The 24,616-nt window shown below is 40.5% G+C and overlaps 1 protein-coding gene across 1 annotated transcript in view; it reads right to left on the minus strand.

Annotated features, from left to right (window-relative positions):
- The window catches only part of plch2a (phospholipase C, eta 2a), a 390,371-nt gene that overhangs the window by 329,208 nt on the left and 36,547 nt on the right, over nucleotides 1-24,616 (minus strand). Inside the window, exon 2 of the mRNA XM_078170322.1 lies at nucleotides 1,261-2,017. Within this exon, the coding sequence (XP_078026448.1) occupies nucleotides 1,261-1,414 (154 nt within the window). The 5' untranslated portion in view covers nucleotides 1,415-2,017. The remainder of the gene's footprint in view (nucleotides 1-1,260; nucleotides 2,018-24,616) is intronic.

Genomic DNA, 24,616 nt, shown 5'->3' on the forward strand with positions numbered 1-24,616 from the left:
GCACGGAAATCTACTTGTGCTTGATTAAGCTCCATTGCATAATTTTGCTATGACAAATGAATGTTTCCTAGCCATTATAACTGAAAATACAGACATGTTTCACCATTTATTTGGTAAATGTCAAGTGTCAAAACAAAAATACCAGTGAATCACATGTGTAACCACATGTTATACCTCTTCAATAGGTGATGATAATTAGCCTGGTCACACCAGAAAGAGGTGCAGTGAAGTCCATCTACACATCTTTACAATGTATGGGTTAGGGTTAGGGGGTGGTGGGAGCTTGATAACATAGTGCCCATAGTTGCGGGTTGGTGATTCTGTAGTTGCTCTGAAGAATATCACTATCAGCACTACAGTATCATGCTTTAAAGCTGAGGTTGGTAATTTTTATAAAAATATCCTTTTGTTATATTTGCTGAAACTGTCACAACATCCACACAGTGGTACATGAGGCTGATAATCTGTTCCCCTCCCTCTCGTAGTACATTTAATGGAATTTGCTAGAATCCACCCCAGCTGAAGACAAACAACCAATCACAGCTGAGTTTCTGACGCAGCTGACAATCATGTCAATCACTGCCCATTAACTACAATCAAACCAGGCAGTGCTGATCAAATATTAGGACTGAGTATCATTTAAAAAAATTACAATATCAGTACCCTTAAAATCATGCAGGGTCCCCACAATATAATGTATCTGATGGTAAACAAATGTCACACATCGATGCATATTACTTTATGTCGACAGCTTCAGAAGATAAATTAGCCGTTAAGTTACATTACATGGATGATTTTCCACAGAGGACTACTGTAACAATTTCATTACATAGAACAAAATTTCATGACTTTTTCTGGAAATCCAGTCAACCCAAGATGCATCAAGTGGCTGTGATCCAATCACTTACCACTACATCTTTCTGAACCACAATCAGCCTTACCCTCTATAGGTAAAGTGGATCTATAGCTCATCCCTCTGTAACCTCTGCATCAAACTACAGACAGTGATGTCTAATTTTAAGTCTTCACTAAAGTCTGTTTGATGTTTATCAGTCGGATAATCAGGTTTTCAACCATTCTTAATTCACTGAACTGAAGGCAGGTAAAACTGAATATTGTTTTCAGCAAACCAACAACATGCAGACAGCAGAGACCAGAGACAACTCACCACAACAGGATACCGAACACATTCGATTCCCGACACATTGTCACTCATCACCATGCACAGGCATTTCACAGGTCACAGAAGCAAACACTTACCAACATTGATGACATTGGCAGACAGGAAGTGGCTGCAGGGAAGGCTGGCAGTGCTCACAAAAGAGTCGCCATCAGTTGTCACGGTAGTCCTCGACCTTAGCGACAGGTTGGGGGAGTCAGTCACCATGGCCATTCTTGCTGCCACAGACTCCATGACTGCTGAAGAATAATGGATAACTCCGGGTGCCACAGAGTTGACAGAACTTCAAGGATCAGTTACTGACCTCACACCATAAAGAGTCTGTCTGTCAGTGCCTTTAGAATCCAAAAATTGAGCTCAAGAAATTCCAGCTCCAAAAATATTTAATAAATCACTGGAAGGAGTAATCCTGGTATAGGAGCCTGAGAGCTTCCTCAAATTGAAGTTTAGCAGCAGTGAAAAGGGACTTAGGTTGTCTAGAGTGCAATGACTGACTGCTTTCTAAAGCTGTCAAGCTGTCAGACCAATCCTGAGTCAAACATTCCCAAAGCAACAGATTTAAAAACTGCAATCCAATCCGATATTCAAAAGTGATTGAAGTCACAGAAGGAAGTCTTTGATGAAAATTCCCAGACACATTCCTGAGAAGATGCTTGACAAGATCCTCAAATAACACGTTTTATTATTGTTGAGAAGCTGCAGGGGCTGAAGAGATTTCTAGTCTTTCCTCTGTGAAGAACAGATTATGATAAATGGCATCACTCAGAAAAACCTCTGGTCCTCCTGGTCAAAACCAGGGTTACCCGCTGTTACCTACAGCAGAGGAGATGGACAGGTCTATGGACAGAAGGACAGGAGAAATACATGAGACACATGAAGGAAACACTTGACAGGATTTATGAGGACAAACACTTGAAAATAAACACTACACGTGCAGTATCTGGTCAGAACAGAGAATTCTATCAAACTTGACCCCTTTAGTTTAATCCTTTAATGTATTGCACACAGTAGCCTTAGGTGAAATCAACCCATTTCAGTTTTTGTATTAATTACTTGTGTTAGAGCTCACTAGTTTTTATATTCTTTTCATCTGTGATATAGAAAACATTGTGATTAATATTAAAATTAGCAAAAATCATAAGAGAGATGGACTATCCCCGACCCCATAGACTGATAAGACCATCCTGAGGACATGAGCTCAACATTCTGTTTTGCTAAACAGAACAATCAGACAAACAATCAGTGTAACAAAACACTGGAGAACATCTTCTCCATCACCAACAGAGCCAGCTGAGAAATAATTTTTTTGCCAAATCCAGTCAGAAGAACCGCGAAAACGTCTTTTCCTACGAGAAGCTCTGAGAGTGCAAACTCTCGTTCATGGCTGTGATTCGGTCATAGGCACGAGTCTGAGTCTGAGTCTGAGTAGTACTCTCCAACACCTGGAAACACACACTAATGTGGAAAATATGTGCAGTTCCCCTTAAGGTCCCTATGGACAGCCAGTGCAGTATCTATTAGTTGTACAGTATACTGTATACTCAATAAAGCTCATATGACCATCATATGACAGTTAGACAAACCACCAAAGTCAATAATAGACATAACAGAGTTTGCTGTGTCCCTCTCAATGTGCATTAAGACATATGACTGTCAGGGACCACTGAGGGTTACATGACCTCAGATTCCATTAGCAATGCTGCTATGTTTGATCACAGCACAAGTCACACATGAAATGATTCAGATAGCTGTGAGAAAGTGAAACCGGGAGTGAACTGACGAAAAAATGTAGTAGTAGGGAAAGAGGAGGAAGAACGTAGAGAGAAGCATCAAATACAAAAGCAATTGTCTAATTAAGGGATTTAAAATGTTACGAAAAATTCATGTAAAGCTTTTAAAAGGTTTCAAGACATTTGTTTGCTCTGGTTTGACACATAAGTTCAGTCTAGGTACAATGTTGAATGACAACTGCCAGCATGTTACAACCCACTTCAGACTCACTTCACCTTTTCTATCTTAACTTCCTTTGTTTGCCTACCTTGACGCCTTCCGCCATCACTCACAGAAACCCACCCAAATAAAGATTGGATCAACCTAAGAACATTTACCTTGCAGCTTGAAAGGCTCCTTTAAATCAGCATTCAAAGTTTAAAGCTCTAATCTTGTGTATGTTATCCGCCACCCTGCTAAGGACTGAAGAATGTGTCTGTTGTGTGCGTAATGTGTAGAGGGGGAGTGAGTCAGGGTTAGTTAGATGTAGTGGGCCGGTTGGAGGACGTGTTGAGAACTGTTTTTGAAAGGTTGGCGGTCAGAATGGCTGAGCTGCAGGTCTGGGCTCGTTCCTGTTACCATCAAACCCAAATACACACTCCACCTGGACACGGGAGAAGGTGTGTGTGACTTAGCTGGAAGTTGAAGTGGTGACGCCAACTTGCCGTCAGAAACACTTCGGCTGGGGTTAAGATTTGAAGTTTTGAAATAACATTAAATTCAGGTGAATGTTGTAATTCACTTCATCGGTGCACCACATTCTGAAGCTGTTTTTGAAATATGTTTGCAGGAGGCTGCAGTGAAAATCAACACATCTATAGTAAAAAGTATGGATTCATTTAGAAAATACTACCATGTTCCAAACAACCATCAACAGGCCACGAAGGGGAACATGTAATATGAAACATTTAACAAATCTTTTTTTTGCACTCAGTGTTGTGTTAGTGACTCAAATATGACACAGAACTGTATTCATTCAACAGGATGTTCAGTCTACCCATGATTCCTTCAAGAATGGTTCAGTACTATTTGAGAGCTCAAAGGGGAACTGCGGTATTTTTCAGCCTGGACCTTATTTTCTCATGCTTTTATGTCTATGTGTGTTTTTATATTAGGTACGATTGGTTTGTGCCAAGCCTTAGTACAATATGACTGCTGTCATTAAGTGTCATTCGGTAAATGTCATTTGTAAAAACAAGTTGACATTAAATTTGTTTGGGTTGCCCTTATAATGACAACTGGACATTAACCAGGATGACATTACCAGAAGATGTCTTTGTCATGGCAACTTGACATTAACAAGAAATGCATCCTTTTTTTGTGTTTATGACAAGATGACATAATGATTATTGTTATGACAAAAACTGAATGACACTTAATGACAGCAGTCATAAACATTTATGACATACATAATGTTTATGACAAGTTCATGACAGTGTCATAACATAGTTATGACAGTAACATAACATAACATAGTTATGACAGTGTCATGTCACCCTCATGTAGATACCTTCTAGTAAAGTGTTACCAACAAATATTGAGGTTAGCACAACAAACGGATTGGCTTGCGAGTCAGTCACTATCGTAAGCACAAATTAATTCACCTGAGCTGGAAGACCCACCTGCCAGTTCCCAGTGTGCCGGTCAGCTACAACAACACCATAGAGAGGGTTGTGCATAAGAAGTGGAGGGTGTGCCATTGCTCTACAGTTGTAGGGGTGTGAATGGAAAAACATCCAACATGCTAACGCACATCCAATGGCATCACCCAGTTTTGCCATTCACTAGTACAAGGAAAAACAGACCAGAGGCCAGCTCCTTATCCCTATTATTTTCAGCAGCCTTAGGAAGCAGAATGGGAAACGCTGTATGTGTTGCAGGTATATTAATGGAAACACACTGAACATGATAATGTACAGTGCAGCATCACCCAGATGTGCTGGTCACTGGCACACTTCTATAATGTAGCCTGTAATGACATGACAAGACACAACAACTTTTGGGGAATATTTTTTTTGTCAGCACACAAGTGGATGAATAAAGGATGAATAAGAGAGAGAGCGCGAGAAACAGACTGCAGTGTAACCATTCAGGGCAGGTGCGCCCTGTCAGTGTACATTCATTAAGAGTGCTTGTTTTTGCCAATGACAGGCTCAGACTGTTATTATGGGTGTCTGACCCAACAGAGAAATTAAACATTTTTCTGTACTACTGTCCCTTGTTTTGTGTCCAAGTCTCGCAAAAGGAGAATTCCTGTTCAGAAATCTTACAGACTTTATCACGCTGTCGAATTCAGCTGAGAGTTAAAATGTTTTAGATAAGAGTAAGATATGCTCTCTGTGCTCCAACACAACAAGCTTTTAGCAGCATTCCTCTCTGGAACTATTCGCATTTCTGTTTTCATCCTGGAACAAGTCACCTCTTGTGAAATTTCAGAACAGGACTTCCTGCTAGCAAGACTCGGACACAAAACAGACAGAAACAAGTGAAAGGCACGGAAAAACATTTAATTTCTCTGTAGGGTCCTTTCCGTAATGTTGTAAGGCACCCATAATAACAATCTGAGCCTGTTGGTGGCAAAAACAAGCACTTTTTGTGGATGTACAGTGATGGGGCGCACCTGCCCTGAGTGGTTACATTGTAGCCTGTTTCACTGCTGCCAGCTGCAGCACTCTCCCTATACTGGACCAGTTTAAAAATTCTTGCTCCAACGAGTCATTTGGACATAAAAACATAGGAAAATAAGGTCCATGTGAAAAAATACTGAAGCTCCCCTTTTATGCAACCTCATGCCACTGTTGACAAGTGGCTGATGGGAAATCTATTGCAAACACTATAGTAATGGCTATTTTCCACCAAATGTGACTCTACAATCAAAGTCATTAAGCTTTTCACAAACTACACGGCACGGGAACGCGCATATGCAGTAGAACAGCCAATAGGAACACAGTGGTCTGAGCTGACCTTTGATTGGTTGATGCACATCGGCACGATACTGATTCTTTAGAGGCCAAACACAGAGCCATGGTGAGGTGCAGAAACCTATTGTTTGTCTCAGACCACTTGATTTACATTATGCTTAGAGAATAAAATTTTTACTCAATTATACCAAAACAATGTTGCCTACTGGAGCTTTAAGAAAAGACCTTTGGCATTATCCCAGTGACAAGCCCATCATAAAAATTACTCCTGGAAATGAATCTTTACTTTTATGTGGCACTAACAAGCTGACTGACTGTCCCAGTGCTGCAATAAATTAAAGCTATAATCAGTATTAGTTACATTATTAATGGTATCATAGTCACAGGTTATTTCATGAGCCTGACAAGGGGCAGATGCCATAGAGAGCCTGTAGAGGAGGAAGAGAGGATAGTGGTGTGTTACAGAGAGACTGTGTTGAGTCCATGATAAACTATGAATGAAAACCCTCCCTGTGTATTTTAGTTTAGTTTCTATCAGCATTCATTTGTTCATCACTTTGGTTTTACTGCCTACAGCTTTACTGTGTTGGTTCAGTTGTTTCCGGCAGCTACTGTTTTCTAACATCCACTGCACACTACCTGCTCAGCAGCAAAACAGCAGACAGACATAGTAAGAAACTAGCTGGTGAACACAGTGGAACATTTAGCACCTAAAGAGACAGATATTTATCTCAGGAGTTGGTGGAGACCAAAAGCAGAGCTAAAAGGAGAAACATTATGGATGCAATCACGACTCCAAATGAATGAGCATATTGCTCTTTGCCTACTGTATATGTAGATAGGCACCTGTTTGCCGTATCAACATATTAAGGTAATAATATGGCAATGTTGAGCTCCAAGTCAATGTGGCTGGTTTCACTGCCCCAAAAATTATTTAATACAAATTTAATTCATCATTTTCTGTAACCATCTATCTTGTTAGGGGAACCTGCCCCAGCTGCCAGACTATCACAGAACTAAGACATAGAGACATTAATGCTCACATTCACACCTACAGCCAATTCAAAGATATTTTTGGGGCATTTTTGCCTTTAATTGATAGGACAGTTCAGCATGAAAGGGGGAGAGAGAGAGGGAGTAACATGCAGCAAAGGGCCACAGGCTGGAGTTGAACCCGGGCCGCTGTGGCAACAGCCTTGTACATGGGGCGCCTGCTCTACCCACTAAGTCACCGACACCCCTCCTACAGCCAATATAAGAGTCACCAATTAACCTTCATGTCTTTGGACTGTGGGAGGAAGCTGAGCCAGAGTACTCAGCGAAAACCCATGTTGACACAGGGAGAACAGGCAAACGCAGAAGGGCTCCCCCACCCTGGGTTTCGAACCCCCCACCTGGGTTCAAACCAGGAACCCTCTTGCTGTTAGGCACCAATGCTAACCACTGCACCATCGTTCTGCCTTAACACAGGTTTAAAATGAAACAATAGCTCTTTTCACACAGAGATCTTGCTGTAGGGCCGCTATGAAGTCGCTTTTTTATGCAGCCTTTGCATTTTTACACAGAACCAAACAAACAGCAGCATCATGTTGCTCCAGTGCGTGATTTTATATAGCATGCTGGCATTGCGGAATCAATTGAGGCATGACATGTAACACAACAGCACTGGCCTCTAGTGTGACACGTTGGCAGCACTTTATTAACAATAACAAAAACAAAACATGTCAGTAACAATCATTTATCGTCTCTGTTATATGGTGGCTGATCTCATCCTCTGCTTGGAGGGTGAGGAGCTTCCAGACCTCATTATTTTCCCACTTTGTAGACATTTCTGGGTGCTGTGCTTCTTCTTTGAGTTAGCTGCTAACTGCAAACAGCTACATTTTAAATCTGCTGGCTGTCCCATTTGTACAGACATTGTTTAGGCGCTGTTACTACCTCTGTTACCGGCTAAGAAGCAAGATAACTCTGTCCCCCCCATTCCGCGATTGTATCTTTCATACAGAATGGCAAGGCGACAAAATAGCATGATATTTCCACCTTAAAGGGGAACTAATGTTTTTTTTTCAACCTGGGCCCTATTTTCCGATCTACTTTTGTCTAAAAGAGTGATAGGATGTTCAATATCTGACATTTCTCCAGTACGAAGCTAGGGCTGACATGCCTGCAGCCTCTAAGCGCGCGATATATTAAATAATAGGGCACTGGGACAGTATCAAACAACGTCAAAATACGTCCACTAAAAGTGCATTTTGACCACCCATCCGACAACATAACGGAAAGGAGAAATGAATGTCTGTGTTTACCTTCAGGTAAAAATTCAGCCATGACTACTCCAAACACAGTAACTCCCCGCGTTTGTAAGGTCACTCCACGTGAGATTTCAGAGCCAGACTTTTACTCTCTGAGTGAGTGTTTTGACTTGCCACAACAAACATGTCCGAATTTTTACCCAATTTTGACCAACTGGATCTGGATGAGCCATTTGAATTTGATAACCGCCTGTATTTATTTGAACACGGAGTACACAGACACACACGGACGCAGAGCTCATTGAAATTGAAGAGCGGATGAGGAAAGAAAGGGAGCAGCAACAGGCAGAGGAACATGTCCGAATCCAGCTAAAGGTAAACACAGACGTTCATTTCTCCTTTCCATTATGTTGTCGGATAATTATTCTAACAATCCGAGCCTATCTGTGTGGAAAAAAATGCACTTTTAGTAGACGTATTTTGACGTTGTTTGACGCTGTCTGAGTGCCCTATTATTTAATATAGTGCACGCTCACAGGCTGCAGGCAGGTCAGCCCTAGCTTTGTCTACGTATTCAGACAAAAGTAGATCGGAAAATAGGGCCCAGGTTGAAAAAAACATTAGTTCCCCTTTAAACAGGCAGTGTAAAAGGTGTTAATGTTAACATGTGCAAACTAACCCATGCAAGGTGACCAGATTACTGAATGAAAACCAGGGACATTTCCAGTTCAGTGGTCAACATATCATTAGAATAATCTGTGTTATCTGTTCAATAAAAAAGGGAACAATTCTGGCTTTTATGTATTTTGACCATTGGTAACTGCTGCACTGTAATAAACTATGTTGACTGACTGATGAAATTGGGTACTAAGTAACTTTTTAGACACAAATCAAAGAAAATAGTCAAACTACAGTGGTTGAGACAGTATACACGACAGAAAAGACAGACAAGCAATACTACCAGACTGGCACACTAACAGACACACTGTGTTAGACAGAGAAAACAACTACATTACACAAACACTACAGACAAGACAGAGCTTGGCTAGCTTGGGGCATCCCATATTTTTAAGAGGACATGCAAGCCTCTCACTTTTTTAGCCCGTCAAAATGCCTTAAACACTTACTTAACCCTCAGCTGAATCAATATCATATTGAGGACTAACTCTTGCAATTTTTTTAATATAACTGAACAATATATTTTACATGTTATGCCTTATATTTGTTTATATTACTCGTTATATATTAATTGTATTTAATTATATTACTATATTATTACACTATTTCTACCATGATATCATCATACTTTCACCAGAGGTGGCACCAGGCCATTATTTTGCAAGTCACAGGAAGTCACGTCAGGCGAGTCCCAAGACAAGTCCCAAGTCTCAAGTCCTAACTTTGAGTTTTGAGTCCTAAACAAGTCATGAGCCACTCTGCACCAAATGTAATGGCATTTTAATATTTGTTGGACGTTGTTATGTTTCTGTCTGCAGTTCTTGACCCCGATGTTTTTATAATGTATAATATATAATGTTTTTTTGTTGACCATCGAGTAGCCTAGTTAGTATTTTACTTTACACAACAAAATTATCTTTGGGATAATTTTTTTTCAACTGAAATTCTTTGTGGTTCACATTTAAATAAGATATTTCTCATCTCTGGGCTTGGTGTAAGGTACCAAGTTGTTTTAAGTCAAAGGACTCAAATCCAAGTGAAGTGACGAGTCATTGCTGTTAAAGTCCAAGTCCAAGTCTAGTTGCAAGTCGAGTCCAAAGTCATCAAATTTGTACCTGTAAAATTAAAATCATGCATCCCTACTTTGCTGTATGACTGTAACTGTATCTGAATATGAATACTTGAAAGAACATTAAAAGATAGCCTACTGTAAACAGGTACTGGTGAGACCAAATGACAATAGCAACATTATAGATAATACTTCCTGATCAATCAATTGCTAAGTTTATAATGTTGATAATAATGATGAATTGTGTAATGCTCTCTTTACAAACCTGGACAAACAGTGTGACTTGTGCAGAAAAAGTCACCACATGTACAGTACAGGCCAAAAGTTTGGACACACCTTCTCATTCAATGCGTTTTCTTTATTTTCATGACTATTTACATTGTAGATTCTCATTGAAGGCATCAAAACTATGAATGAACACATGTGGAGTTATGTACTTAACAAAAAAAGGTGAAATGACTGAAAACATGTTTTATATTCTAGTTTCTTCAAAATAGCCACCCTTTGCTCTGATTACTGCTTTGCACACTCTTGGCATTCTCTCCATGAGCTTCAAGAGGTAGTCACCTGAAATGGTTTCCACTTCACAGGTGTGCCTTATCAGGGTTAATTAGTGGAATTTCTTGCTTTATCAATGGGGTTGGGACCATCAGTTGTGTTGTGCAGAAGTCAGGTTAATACATAGCCGACAGCCCTATTGGACAACTGTTAAAATTCATATTATGGCAAGAACCAATCAGCTAACTAAAGAAAAACGAGTGGCCATCATTACTTTAAGAAATGAAGGTCAGTCAGTCCGGAAAATTGCAAAAACTTTAAATGTGTCCCCAAGTGGAGTCGCAAAAACCATCAAGCGCTACAATGAAACTGGCACACATGAGGACCGACCCAGGAAAGGAAGACCAAGAGTCACCTCTGCTTCTGAGGATAAGTTCATCCGAGTCACCAGCCTCAGAAATCGCAAGTTAACATCAGCTCAGATCAGAGACCAGATGAATGCCACACAGAGTTCTAGCAGCAGACCCATCTCTAGAACAACTGTTAAGAGGAGACTGTGCCAATCAGGCCTTCATGGTCAAATAGCTGCTAGGAAACCACTGCTAAGGAGAGGCAACAAGCAGAAGAGATTTGTTTGGGCCAAGAAACACAAGGAATGGACATTAGACCAGTGGAAATCTGTGCTTTGGTCTGATGAGTCCAAATTTGAGATCTTAGGTTCCAACCGCCGTGTCTTTGTGAGACGCAGAAAAGGTGAACGGATGGATTTCACATGCCTGGTTCCCACTGTGAAGCATGGAGGAGGAGGTGTGATGGTGTGGGGGTGTTTTGCTGGTGACACTGTTGGGGATTTATTCAAAATTGAAGGCACACTGAACCAGCATGGCTACCACAGCATCCTGCAGCGACATGCCATCCCATCTGGTTTGCATTTAGTTGGACGATCATTTATTTTTCAACAGGACAATGACCCCAAACACACCTCCAGGCTGTGTAAGGGCTATTTGACCAAGAAGGAGAGTGATGGAGTGCTGCGGCAGATGACCTGGCCTCCACAGTCACCGGACCTGAACCCAATCCAGATGGTTTGGGGTGAGCTGGACCGCAGAGTGAAGGCAAAGGGGCCAACAAGTGCTAAACACCTCTGGGAACTCCTTCAAGACTGTTGGAAAACCATTTCAGGTGACTACCTCTTGAAGCTCATGGAGAGAATGCCAAGAGTGTGCAAAGCAGTAATCAGAGCAAAGGGTGGCTATTTTGAAGAAACTAGAATATAAAACATGTTTTCAGTTATTTCACCTTTTTTGTTAAGTACATAACTCCACATGTGTTCATTCATAGTTTTGATGCCTTCAGTGAGAATCTACAATGTAAATAGTCATGAAAATAAAGAAAACGCATTGAATGAGAAGGTGTGTCCAAACTTTTGGCCTGTACTGTACATGTCCAAGCTAAATGGACAGACTGAATGCTTACCACATTTCCACTCTGAGGCTAGGTGGATGTCTTATTCTTTTGATGTTTTGGTAGCTGAATCCCTCCCTGCATTCAGAAAAGGAGTCACTTAGAACAACAAATCCATGCCTAGCGACTAGCAGAGATTTCTACTCATATGAAGCCAGGATAAATCACACACAGGACTTAAAATGCTATTTTGTGGGGGCTTTATTGCCTTCACAATTTTTCTTTTTTTCTTATCTGTGAAATAAAGTCAATAATATGTAAATGTAAGTACACGTCGCTGTGATTACATTTCTGGGGAGGTGCACGTCAGGCTACGGCATAGGTTATGGCATAGGTTCTGCGTCGATGCAGGGCCTACATCATAGGTATGGCATTGATTTGAGGCACAGGTATGAATCCTGCTTAAGTCTTCCAGTAAATAACAGTAATCCCTGAACACAGCAACTCTTTCCTGGAGAACTTTAACACTTCAACAGGTAAACTTTTACTCATTACTGTTTAAGCTAGCTTGTGAACACTAAACTGCTTTCTACAGGCAGTTGGCACCCTCTTGTGCACTTTAACCCAAACTTTAACATTAATCCAACAATTTCATTGAATGAACTTAAAGTTTTCATCATAATCATAATCATCATTAAGTGAAAGATGTTACACATTATATTCTCAGCCTGTCCTTAGCACCAGTTCTAGCTACTGGTGTCTAATAAATCAGCATGTTGTGTGTCAGCTAGTAGCTACACTATGTTCTCAATGTTGAGCAAAGCTATTATGAAGAGTAATGACTGTGAAATGGAACAAAAGAGTTCCTGTAGGCAGTAACATTAAACTGTAGGTCAACACCCTTTTTGTTGCTAAGTACAACGAGTTTGAGACAAGCTCAAGTATGGTCATGCACTTCACCTCTGTTTCACAACATCAAGCCTGACTAAACTGAATAGGAGAGCAAAACCATGGTGTAGCCTGCGCTACAGTCTGCATAAAAGGGGTCCAGTCGCAGTGGCTCTTGTTAAAGTGTCAGGGCACAAGACAACTCTCATGACTAAAATTTACACAGCCACAATGACAGCTTGAATAATGCATTACAAGTGTTTTCAGGGGGTGAGTCAGTCTGTTTCAGCAGAGTGTGTTTTAGTTTGTGGTTTGGACCAATGGGTGTTATGACTAGCTTATACTCTGTGTTTTGTAGTGGCAGCTTTACTAAGCTATAATAGAGCAGGAGCCATCTAGGAGCTGATATTATCTAAAATATTGATGAGAATACCCCCTGTGTGTGTGTGTGTGTGTGTGCGTGTACAAAAGTTCTTGTACTTAATTAATGTGTTTATGGGATTTAGCATGCACACATGCAGTAACAGTGGGTAGCCAGATGTTACAGGCCAACAGTCAAAGGCAAACTAACACAATGACTCTTTCTTCAACATTCCCCACCTGACTGCTCCCTCCACACAACACATGCACACACAATGGGATCCATTCAGTGCGCATAATTTAAAGAGATTTCATGAAAGTGTGCAATCAGTGGCATCTAACATAATGTGCATGACAATGAAGGCTCATAGTCCAGGCCATAGATGGCAAATTTTATTACTTCTTTCAGTCTTGGCAAGGGCAGCGCATACCAGTTGCACTCCTTCCATTAGTACCTTTTACAATTTAAGACTTAGACATATATCTCAAGTTCACTCCAAACATTTTGCTAAAAGGAAACTCAATTAAATAGCCTACAGTAGGTAAGGCTATACAACAACTTCAAGCAGACTGCCAAACGCCGCTTTGGGTCAATAGGATTCCGTTAGTTGTTGCAAATCTGCAGCAATGCTTTCAAAGTGTGGCAAATGTCGCAAATTGGCATCACTACTAGTATGAATAGTTTCTATGCAAAATATTCACAGGCAAGTATTTTATTTGCTGTCCATGGGTTCCAGTTTAAAACTAGTCGTTAACAGTCACACAAGAATTACTATGTCAATTAGGTACAGTGTTGTGCTAGTTACTGATAAATAGTAACTAGTTACCGTTACTAGTTACTTAATTAAAAAGTAACTCAGTTAGTAACTCAGTTACTTAAACCAAAAAGTAATGCATTACTGAGAAAAGTGACTTTTTAGTTACAGCCCAAAACATTTCCTAACTGTATTGGCTCGTAGCTACATCGCCTAAGCGACAGCGGATGCAGTTTAACCAAGGGACTGTTAGACTACAACTTGATTAAACAATTGAACGGTATAGGAAACATGCAACCGTCTTCTACAGTGGAGTCACTCGCTGTCAGGCAGTTAAACGTTTTACAACTACGGTACTTGGATACAAGTATGGAAAATGAGCTAAAGAGAACATTTGAAGAGCTAACGTTACATGATGATGTCGAGTCTGTCGCCCACCGCAGACATTGTCTGTCCACAACAAAAGCTTCCTCGGGATAACAATGGATATCACGTCACTGAATATGTTACTGGGACTAAAAATCTGCAGAAGCGCTACCGCTTAATGTAATGTGACAGCACTCTGGTGAGGCCAGCAGGTCAACAGTGACTTCAGAGATAGTGAGAGACGTGTTTCATTCAGACGCTCTGGTAAGAACTGTTCATATACCTATATCTGACTTGACTTTCTTTTATTGTTTAGGGCTAAAATGTTTTAGTGAAAGGGAATTTCAGTTTGTGAAGGAATACTGCATGCTGCACACCGTTTTAAAACCTGGCCAAAAGCAACGAAGTAATGCACAGTTTGGTAACCGTAACTGAGTTACGGAAATTAAAAACTAAGGCCAACTAACTGCCATGCAGCTCAACACAACAAAGACAAAAGAGCTGGTGGTGGATCTGAGGAGAACGAGGACACCAGTGATCCCTGTTTCCATCCTGGGGCATAACGTGGACATCGTAGAACACTACAAGTATCTGGGTGTGTTCATTGACAATAAACTGGACTGGACTAAGAACACTGAAGTCCTTTACAAGAAGGGACAGAGCCGCCTCTATTTTCTGAGGAGGCTCCGCTCCTTTAACATCTGCCGGACTATGCTGAGGATGTTTTATGAGTCTGTGGTGGCCAGTGCTATTCTGTTTGCTGTGGTGTGCTGGGGCAGCAGACTGAGAGTAGCCGATACCAACAGACTCAACAAGCTGATGAGAAAGGCCAGTGACGTTGTGGGGGTGGAGCTGGACCCTCTGACAGCAGTGTCAGACAGGAGGATGCTGTCGAAGGTGCGGGCGATACTTCAGCATGGCTCTCACCCTCTCCACAACGCTCTGGTCGAACAGAGGAGCACCTTCAGCCAGAGACTGATTGCTCCTAAATGCACCACTGGGCGCCACAGGAAGTCATTCTTACCTGTGGCCATTAAACTGTACAACTCCTCCCTCTGATGATCGAACTTTTTTTTTTAGGAAACACTTCTGTGGGACAAATAATAACTCTGTTGATCACCTGACATTTATTTCTAGCATCATCAAGTTTAAATTGGAATATGTCCATTACTCTGTTTATTACGAAATTAATGTAATTCTCGTCAGCCTCAGCTGTACTTTGTGTCTCATGCTAAATGTTATATTATTTTACAATCTAGATGTGTAAGCATAATTATTATTTCAGATTTATTATTGGTTTTGTGTGCTTGTTGGGTTGTTTCTCGCATGCTTATTTTACATGATTTGTAATAATTGCTTCCCAAGGCCGACTTCCCCCTCCTCCATTACGTCCTCATTATGTCTATGATAGGCGTAGGCGTTGGCAAGGTAACGTTAGATACACGGAAGACGAGAGCGAGTGTAACGTTACAAACAAGACAGTCAAACGCAAACCAGGAGTTTTAAAACTCAACTGGAGTCAGTGATGACTGATGAGTTTTAGAATAAGGTAACAGTGCGTTTGATAGTAGCGTTAACGTTACTAGTAAGTGGAAACACACAAGGAAGATAACGTTAATGTTTCAGAAGCTACGCTACAGTAGGATAACGTTAGCCATTAGCAACTGGATGCTGTGTTGTCATATAACATTATGAACTGAACTGAACTTCATTTGTCTTTTTTATGCGCTAAACAAAAACGAAATGACATTTCGCATACCCCACACAAAAACGAAACAAAACATTTAAAAACAATTTTTTGCAACATATAGCGCAATAGTAAGATAAAAAGGGTCGACATTTCACAGTCAAAAAATCCACATCCTGAGAGCAGAACTGGGAGATCCTCTTCACATCACAGTACCATGAATTGTTTGTGTACACCACGGAGATGCCAGATACCAGATGATGCAGCCTCCCTGTCTGCTCTATGTAGTGTTAGCCCTGTTAGCTCAACACCGGAGTCTGATATGTTACAATTCATCCATGTCTCAGTGAACACAGGGACCCAGCAGTCCCTCACTCCTCGGTGAGTGGATCTCCACAGTCGGATGTTATGTGAGCGGTTACGTCAGTCGGAGGCCTCCACGTGGGGAAGACAGACAGGATGCTCAGCCAATCATTACATTCACTCCGAATGCAATGATTGGTCAGAGTTTTATTAGAACCATATGAGAATGGTATAATTATGAGGTTGGTGGAATTCACTTACATTATAGTGTGCCATCAGCTTATTAATAGCATTTTAACCTAAACAAAGAAAAGTGTAAAATTTCCAGAAAGTGTGGCTTTAAGGATAGAATGGCAATGTCTGTTATTAGGTTATTAAATACTTGACAAATCAAGGTGCTTTGTCACATTGATGCAAATTATCAATATAAAAACCCAAAGCTGGCATTAGTCAGTACAGCTCATCAATGACAAAATTGCCTTATATAACCTGAGATATTTCATTGGTGGTGATAGATACCACAATGGTACGGCAAAATACCTTTTAGTGGTCTGTCATACTGTCATACTGTCATATCATCTAACCCTAACTCTTAGTGAGAGCCAGAACATACAAATAATTTCTGCTCTGCTTTCATTTGGGCAAAAGAATGGTGGCATCAGTTTGTCCAACACTGAGTTCAGAGTAAGATTTCTGTACAACCACATCATCATGAAATTTGATATGGGTTTTCATGGTGCCCAGGAGATTATTGCTGATAACGTCCTTTTCCTGTGGTCCACAATCAGATAAATAAATAAAAAAATAAATAAAAATACCAATTTTGTAATAAAAATAATTAATAATCTTATTAGGAAAATGCTCTAAAATTTAATGAGCACATTCGTGTTCTTAAGAGGCCAAACCTTTTGCATTTTGATGACTAATAGCTTTTTCTTTTAAAATCATCAGTAACAACAACATCATCAGTATGTAGTTTGTTTGATCAAAGGATGAATCATTTCCATTTGTTTGCTATAATATTCAGTCCTAATCCATTTTTTAGGAAATATGATATCAGTTTTCTATCTTACACTCAAAATAATCCTTTACCTCAGTTAATGTTTTATTCTGCTGAATAAGTAAATGTACACCCACACACAGCACCAACAGCAACAGCAGCAGTACACTTTACCGGGAGCTTGGATTGTTGAATCTCTCACGTCTTTAAGGTGCTGGGTTTCGATTCTGTTATATCCCCTGTGACTGAGCTGAAAGAGGCTGAAAACCAACACCCTGCTGAAAAAAAACAAGCCTCCACAAAGGAATAGAAAACCGGCTTTTCCCATCAAACAACAATCATGATCATAGCTGCCAAGGTGGGGTGATACAGTTGGCCAGCGGCATGTCACAAAGTGTATGTGGTGTGTTCATCACAAGAAAGTCTCACACAAAAGCGTGCACGCATGCACGCACGCACACACACACACACACACACACACACACACACACACACTTTTAAATTTGATCTAGCTATGATGAAACAGATCGAATAAAATATGAAAATAGGTTTCTCAGTATGTGTGCAAACCCTGCTGTTCTCTGTCAGAATGCCAAATGAGAGCCGATGCGGTTTTATTCTTTTTTATTCAGGGAAGTGGCAAAATTCTCTAAAACAAAAGTAGATTTATTATAATGCAGTTGTGGAGAATGCCTGTTAGTGAACATGAGGGGCAGGGATGCCGTATGCTGTAAAGCCCTCTGAGGCAAATTGTGATTTGTGATATTGGGCTTTATTAATAAAATTTAATTGAATTGAATTAAATTGAATTGAATTGAATTATGTTTTTAGCTGCAACTAAAGGTCCCTGTATTGGTTGGTCAGTCAGACTGCTGGCCTGCTAGTCCACAAAGATTTCCTAACCCTTTGGTGGCCACAGTTTTTGCCCTAGGAGGCTGAAATTTGGCATGGAGGTAAAGTGTGTGTGTGAAGGTGTGTGAGGGTGTGTATTTGTGTTCATTCCAACTAGCTAAAAGGAGGGGCAGTGAGAGTGGCCTTTAACAGAAAGGTGCATAACTTCCAAATGAATTCACAGACTCGCCCAAGATTTTGTGGAAAGATTGATGCCAACTGGGTAAAATGGGGGAAGGGGGGCAGTAGGGGTTGGCTTTAGAAAAAGGCACATTACTTCAAAAAGTGACATGGCTAAACTTTGTATAAAGACATAGAGTGTGTCTCAAAACACATACTTCTGTTAGTACACTACACTACGTAGGGTGAATTAAGGGTGACTGGGACATAAGGTCAAATGGGACAGTATAACTATACAGGTTTTATTTTCTCACCTGATGAGTTAACAGAAAATTACACGGAGTGTTAATTCATAATGATGAACAGGAAAAGAGAGGTGTGCATGTGAAATTATATCAAAGTATCAAATAAATTGTGTAATAAATATGCTTACAATAACCTTATTCAGTGATAAGATATGCTGTCCCAGTCACTCAAATAACACAAAAAGAAAGAGGTTTAGGGTCAGTTTAAAAGGGTATGTCACACCTCCTTGGAATATGATAAAACTTTCTTTTCTCCTCAGATGGATAGGTAACATCTTCAGTATTACAGAAATGTATCAGTTGTTGGCGTATTTTTTAAATTTATGACAAGAAAGCTTACAGAAGGAGGAAATTCAAAAACTGTCCTTCACAAATAAATCAGTGGATGGGAAACACTGTATTTACGTTCCATTACTATCATGGTGTAGAGGTGGCTGTGGTTCAGGATGTGGAGCAGGTCATCCACTAATCAGAAGATCAGCCGTTTGATCCACAGCACCTCTTTTCCACATATCAAAGTATCTCTGGGCAAGATACTGAACCCCAAATTGCACCCAATGGCTGCCATCGGCATGTGGGTGTGTGTGAATGGTCAGTCGGTATGTTTACATGCACAATTAAGTTGAGCTATAGCCATAGCCATAGGCCATTTAATGAGCTGGAGAAGCGCTGGCACTGGGGCCGTAGTCTGTAGACTGTGGAACACGTGATGACCAGCTGCCCCATATACCAGCCACTGAATGGTGATCATGGTCTAATTGACCTGGACGATGACACACTGGACTGGCTTACTGCAAGGGAGCTGAAGGTCTAGGACATACGCCAGACAGAGAGAGACAGAGGCCATGTAATTGGACTACTGTCCTTGTCCCAGTATACAAGCACATGAGGGGAATCCAATCATAGACCAAAGTATGTCCAACTCCACAATAGGTGGCGATATGCCCCCTTTCAGCTTTGTTAGTATTACACCTCTTTCCAGTTGACCCATTATGTCACAGACCAAACAATCAACAAACAAGTTAGCTACAGTTAGCTGGCAGCAAACTGGTACCATGGTGGACAACGTTAATACTCAATAATACAGCATTTCATACATGCTGTACACTTTACTTTTTTCTTTTTCATCTCCTCCTCTGTTAAGCATTTAATGCTATTCAACTTCCGGGTCAAAGCCTGGGGCAGAAATTGTGCAGCATGCGCAGAGAGGACCTAGGTCAGTTTGGGTCTGATTGATTGCATACATGCAGGAATAATTCTACTCCAAATTGCATTACCTGGGTGTGTTAGTCCAACTTTAAGAAATTCAATTTGGTACTATTTCAGTCGTACTAACACACTTACTTGTATTTTAAAATTCTGGTTTTAGTCGCACTTACACAATAAATTGTTTTTCTCTAATGTAATGCAAATGTACTGACTGTGAAGCAGGTGGCCCCTTGTATGGTAGCTTGGCCACCGGTGTGGGAATGGGTGAATGTGACATGTAGTGTAGTGTAGTGCAATCCATTTAGCTTTGTTTTTTATGGGCGAGGACGTAGACGACAGAGAGGCAGAAATTGGAGAGATCTGTTTGTAGCTCAGCTAAAAAGGAAGGTAATGTCACCTCCATCTAGGCCTGATCAGCGATCAAATCGTATATTGGTGATTGGAGGGTTGCCAGGTGATTTGCTGGATATCAAGGCGAATTTGAAAAAAATAAAAAAATGGCACTCTACCGTGCATTAAGAGATGTTTTTGGGGAAATACATGACTGTCAGATACATGCACTGTCAACCCTGCGCTGACATTGCAAATAAATATTGTTTTAATGTGTAACTATTGAAATGTTCACAAGGGCTTTCATAAATTCCTACAATGTTGCGGCACTGTTGCCTTTGCAGGTTAAAACTTAATGACAGCGACTTGAAGTGAGGAGGAGCAACACGTCTCCAGCTTGTCAGCGCAGCGGTACCGACACAGCTGCGCTGACAAGCCGGACACGCTCACTTTTGCAAGTGATGCAAAATATTAAAATAACTTTGTAGTGATGGACGTAAGAAACGTGCCAAGGCCGTAACCCCCCACGTGCCAAGGGCGTAACCAAGGACGTATATATATATATATATATATATATATATATATATATATATATATATATCCTTTATTTAACCAGGTAAAAGCCTCATTGAGATTAAAAATCTCTTCTTCAAGAGTGACCTGGCCAAGAGGGCAACATACAACATTTTTACAAGTTACAATATGGACAAATAGACATATACACCTGCCATATCCAACAAATGAATAAAAACCACAATATACAATTAACACGAAATACAAGGTTCAGGAAAAGAACAAATATGATGTGAGTACATCTTTAAAATAAGCAACAGTCACATTGACTAAAAGAGCTAATTTCACGATCCTTTAAAATCGACTTAAATTCCCCCACAGTGATCAGCTCTGCCAGTTTCAGATCCTTCTGAAGATTATTCCAAAATGAGGGAGCAGCATTTTTTAGCTATAAAAGTCTTTGCAGATGTTTTAGGGCATAGAACGAACAGCGACACAGAAAGTGTTATAGCTAACATTAGTTAGGCTGTGGGTAAGTGTTAGCATTAGCAATCATTCTACAGTTGCTGCTGCAAAGCTAACATGCAGAAAGGACAAGACGGTTTCCCTGAGCCAGCATACCAGCTCAAGACAGCAACACCCACAGGTGACCAATGGGTATTAGTTTTGTTGAAAAGTAAAACTAATGTTACCCACTTGTATAGCAATAACGGAGCAACCTCTGCATCTGTCTTCATGCTTTTTAACTCTCTGAGGTTTCTCCACCGTTGGAAAGCCCCACCAAAAGCGGTTCTTCGTCCTAGCCATTTTCTTTCTCTGACATGCTCCTTTGTGTTTGTTTCTCAGCCATCTCTCCTTTTAATAATGCACTATGAATTTCTGCACCTCAACATGTGCTGCCAGATTTACTGCTCCTTTCACTCCAACTGCCTTTTTCTTTATCCACGGCCTTTCCCCTGTCCTGTGCATGAGCATGGTGTGGTTGCGTGGCTCGGTCCAAGCCATTTTGGGGTCAGGGCTGTGTATGCACACTAGATTGTTTTTCAGACAACACAGAACAGACAACTGGCAGAGCATGAAAGTACATTCTCTGAATTTGACAGTAAGTGTTTTGGTTTAGAATCACAGACTCCACCTTCAACAAAAGTAAAACCGGAATATCATCAGTCAGTGATCACCTCAGATCTCTCATAGGGAAGACTAAAATTGGATGTAGTCATGAAGTCAGTTATGAGCTTAAATTGCTCAATTGTAACAGCCACATTAAAGGTCATATGTATAGCTGTTTCATCAAAACACATATTTAAAAAAAAAAAACATCCACAGAACGTCTAGAAAGGTGTAGAATTAAAGTCTATATTTTTCTGAAAAAAAATAATTACAGTAGAGAAATAATTGTTTTAGAAATTTTGACGGGCCCAAAATATGTCAATATTTTGATTTGGTTACGTTGCAAAGGTATGGCGTCGTCCCAGCACTATCCGTCGCAAATTCTAGCTGACCAACGGAGAAGCAAAACCAGAATCAACATCGGTTCAGCTTTTGATCGTTGGTGTCAGCTGAAGGCAGAAAAAGGGCTAAAAAGCCATGCAGAGGTTGCCGCTTTCCTTCTGGACAGGTAAGCTAATGTTTGCTAACTAACACAGCAGGGTTGTATAAAGATATATCTGCTGAATATATCTAATATCAGGTAAAGCTGTACTAGTAATTACACTGCACCTTCATGAAATATGTTAAGAAAAAGTAAGGATGATGGTTAATTTAAGATATTTTAGCAAGTTCTCTAGAAACGGCATTTTTTGGGACTGTGATTGTTCCGGTTTTAGAGTTGTCAAATAGTGTCGTAAAAAAGTAAATCTACTGAATATATCAAATATCTAGTACGGCCAAACTATCATGTTATTATTATTATTGGTGGGAAATTATAACAGAGGAATATATTTGCCGTTTTAATATCAAGAACACTTTCGAGTTTTTGTTGGACGTTGTTGAATCAGGGAATCCGTGTGTCCACCACGACAAAGGATCCTAATTGACTAATTACGTTAGCATTAGTGACAAGTAGAGCTAAAAATGCTTTACGGAGATTGTTACAGTGTGTTACAGGGCACACAAGAGAGGATTCATGATTTATTATTATTATTTTTTAATTACTATACCACAAAAGACTTTTCACTTGACATCACTGTCTCCAGTGTCTGTCGTTTACGAACCTGGCAACCTGTAGAACTGAGGAGTGGAGTGAGAGTGGGCGAGTGTGAGTGCGACACCTACTGACCGGGAAGTATGAATCCTATATCTATCACCTTTAAGGTAATCAAAATCAGCCAACTACCACTTTAAAAGTGACAATCAAGAGTCATGTCTAAACAAGATGTAGAAAAACGTGTGTATGTTTGGGCCAGGTTGTAATCGTCTGTGTACAGGTCTATCTGAAGAAAATGTTTGCAGCTGATTCAGAACACTGAAATTCAGAAAAAAAAATGAAGCACGCTCCACTCTTCAGATCACTTCACTGAATATTTGTGTCTCAGAAATTGATTTTGACGGACTCCTATTTGTTAATTTTTCTGTGATCTGTTTCTGTTTTACAAACTTTCTTAACATTTAATGTTACAGATAAGAGTGAATACAAGACAAGAAACTGAGTGTAGTCATAGTCAACTTTTCCCCCCAAAAAAGAAAACTGACTGCGGGCATGTTAGGACTTTGTATGCATGTGCAAGATTTACGACTTAAGGAATGACTAGATTATAGCCTCATTAACCTTATTATAGTCTCATTTACATTATTATAGCCTTATTAACATTATTATAGCCTCCTTAACATCCAGACATCAGTAAGAATTACCTCAGACAAAGATTAACAAAACTATCAGGTTCTAGTTTCAGGCAGAAATGCAAAGAGTAGACATGTCTATTCAATATGTGAAATAATGAAGTTATATGGTCTTAAAAAATATCATCATCATCATCATTTATCATCTTCATAGAGAACATTCAGCATGTCGAGGAGAAGGCAACACACACATCACCTGTTTTGTCTGTTTTGCAGTGCTGGGAATGTAATAACACAAAAGATCAAATGTCAAAGACAGAACTGAATTCCTGCACACACTGGTACATCTATGACAAAAAATATTTGATGAAGACCTTTTTCTACAAGGAAAGCAAGACAAAACGTATACCTAGAAATATGTCTTCTTCTGAAGTGGATTTTGTTGCCTGAATTGTTGGATTTAGGCAGTGCATAATTTGTAAAATTAGAAGTAGGGGAACACTTGGGAGTCGCGTGACGCGATGCGAGAAGAAGCCACGGAGTAGGGAGCTCCGCACTGCGTCGCTACCTTTATCCTTTAAAACATTTCCACCAGAGATATTGTCACTCAGTATACTTGTTCTCAGTTAAAAGGGGTGCAAAACATGTCGAAACTTTCTAAGTCTTTGGCCTGTGGAGATATTAAAAAGCATCTTCGGTCGCACGCGGCCGATGCCATGATGCAAGATCAAGATGGAGCCAACGAGTCCGAGCAGCCACAAGCTAACGACATAGCTCAAGAGCTCAGTAACATCTACTCAACACTAACAAAGATTTCTGATGAGCTAGGTGGGCTGGCAGAAATACGTCACACTACTGCGTCAGCAGAGACTAAACTCTCATCCTTAATTACAAGAATGGACGACGTGGAAAAGCGAGTGGAGTACTTGGAAATGGCCGAGCAGGGGTGGCAAGCTAACCCGCCAGCTAGCAAGACAGACATCGGACAGATATGGGACAAATTAGAGGACATGGAGAACCGTTCGAGACGCAACAATGTTCGCTTTGTCGGCTTCCCGGAGGGCAAAGAGGGAGGAAATGTGGTGAGTTTTCTGGAGGAGCTGTTGCCAAATCTGCTGAACATAGAGGGGAGACGAGAGATTGAACAGGCACATCGAATCGCTGGCCAGCGATCCACGCCAGGTGATAGACCCAGACCAATACTGGCTAGGTTTTTGAGATCGTCAGACCGGGATGTGGTGTTGCGAGCAGCGAGAAACAAAGGCAAGCTGACCTGGGGAAACACTACTGTTATGCTTTTCCCCGATTACTCCAGAGCCACCCAGATGAAGCGTGACAA

The sequence above is a fragment of the Epinephelus lanceolatus genome, chromosome 8, assembly GCF_041903045.1.
Source record: "Epinephelus lanceolatus isolate andai-2023 chromosome 8, ASM4190304v1, whole genome shotgun sequence".
Lineage (NCBI taxonomy): Eukaryota > Metazoa > Chordata > Actinopteri > Perciformes > Serranidae > Epinephelus > Epinephelus lanceolatus.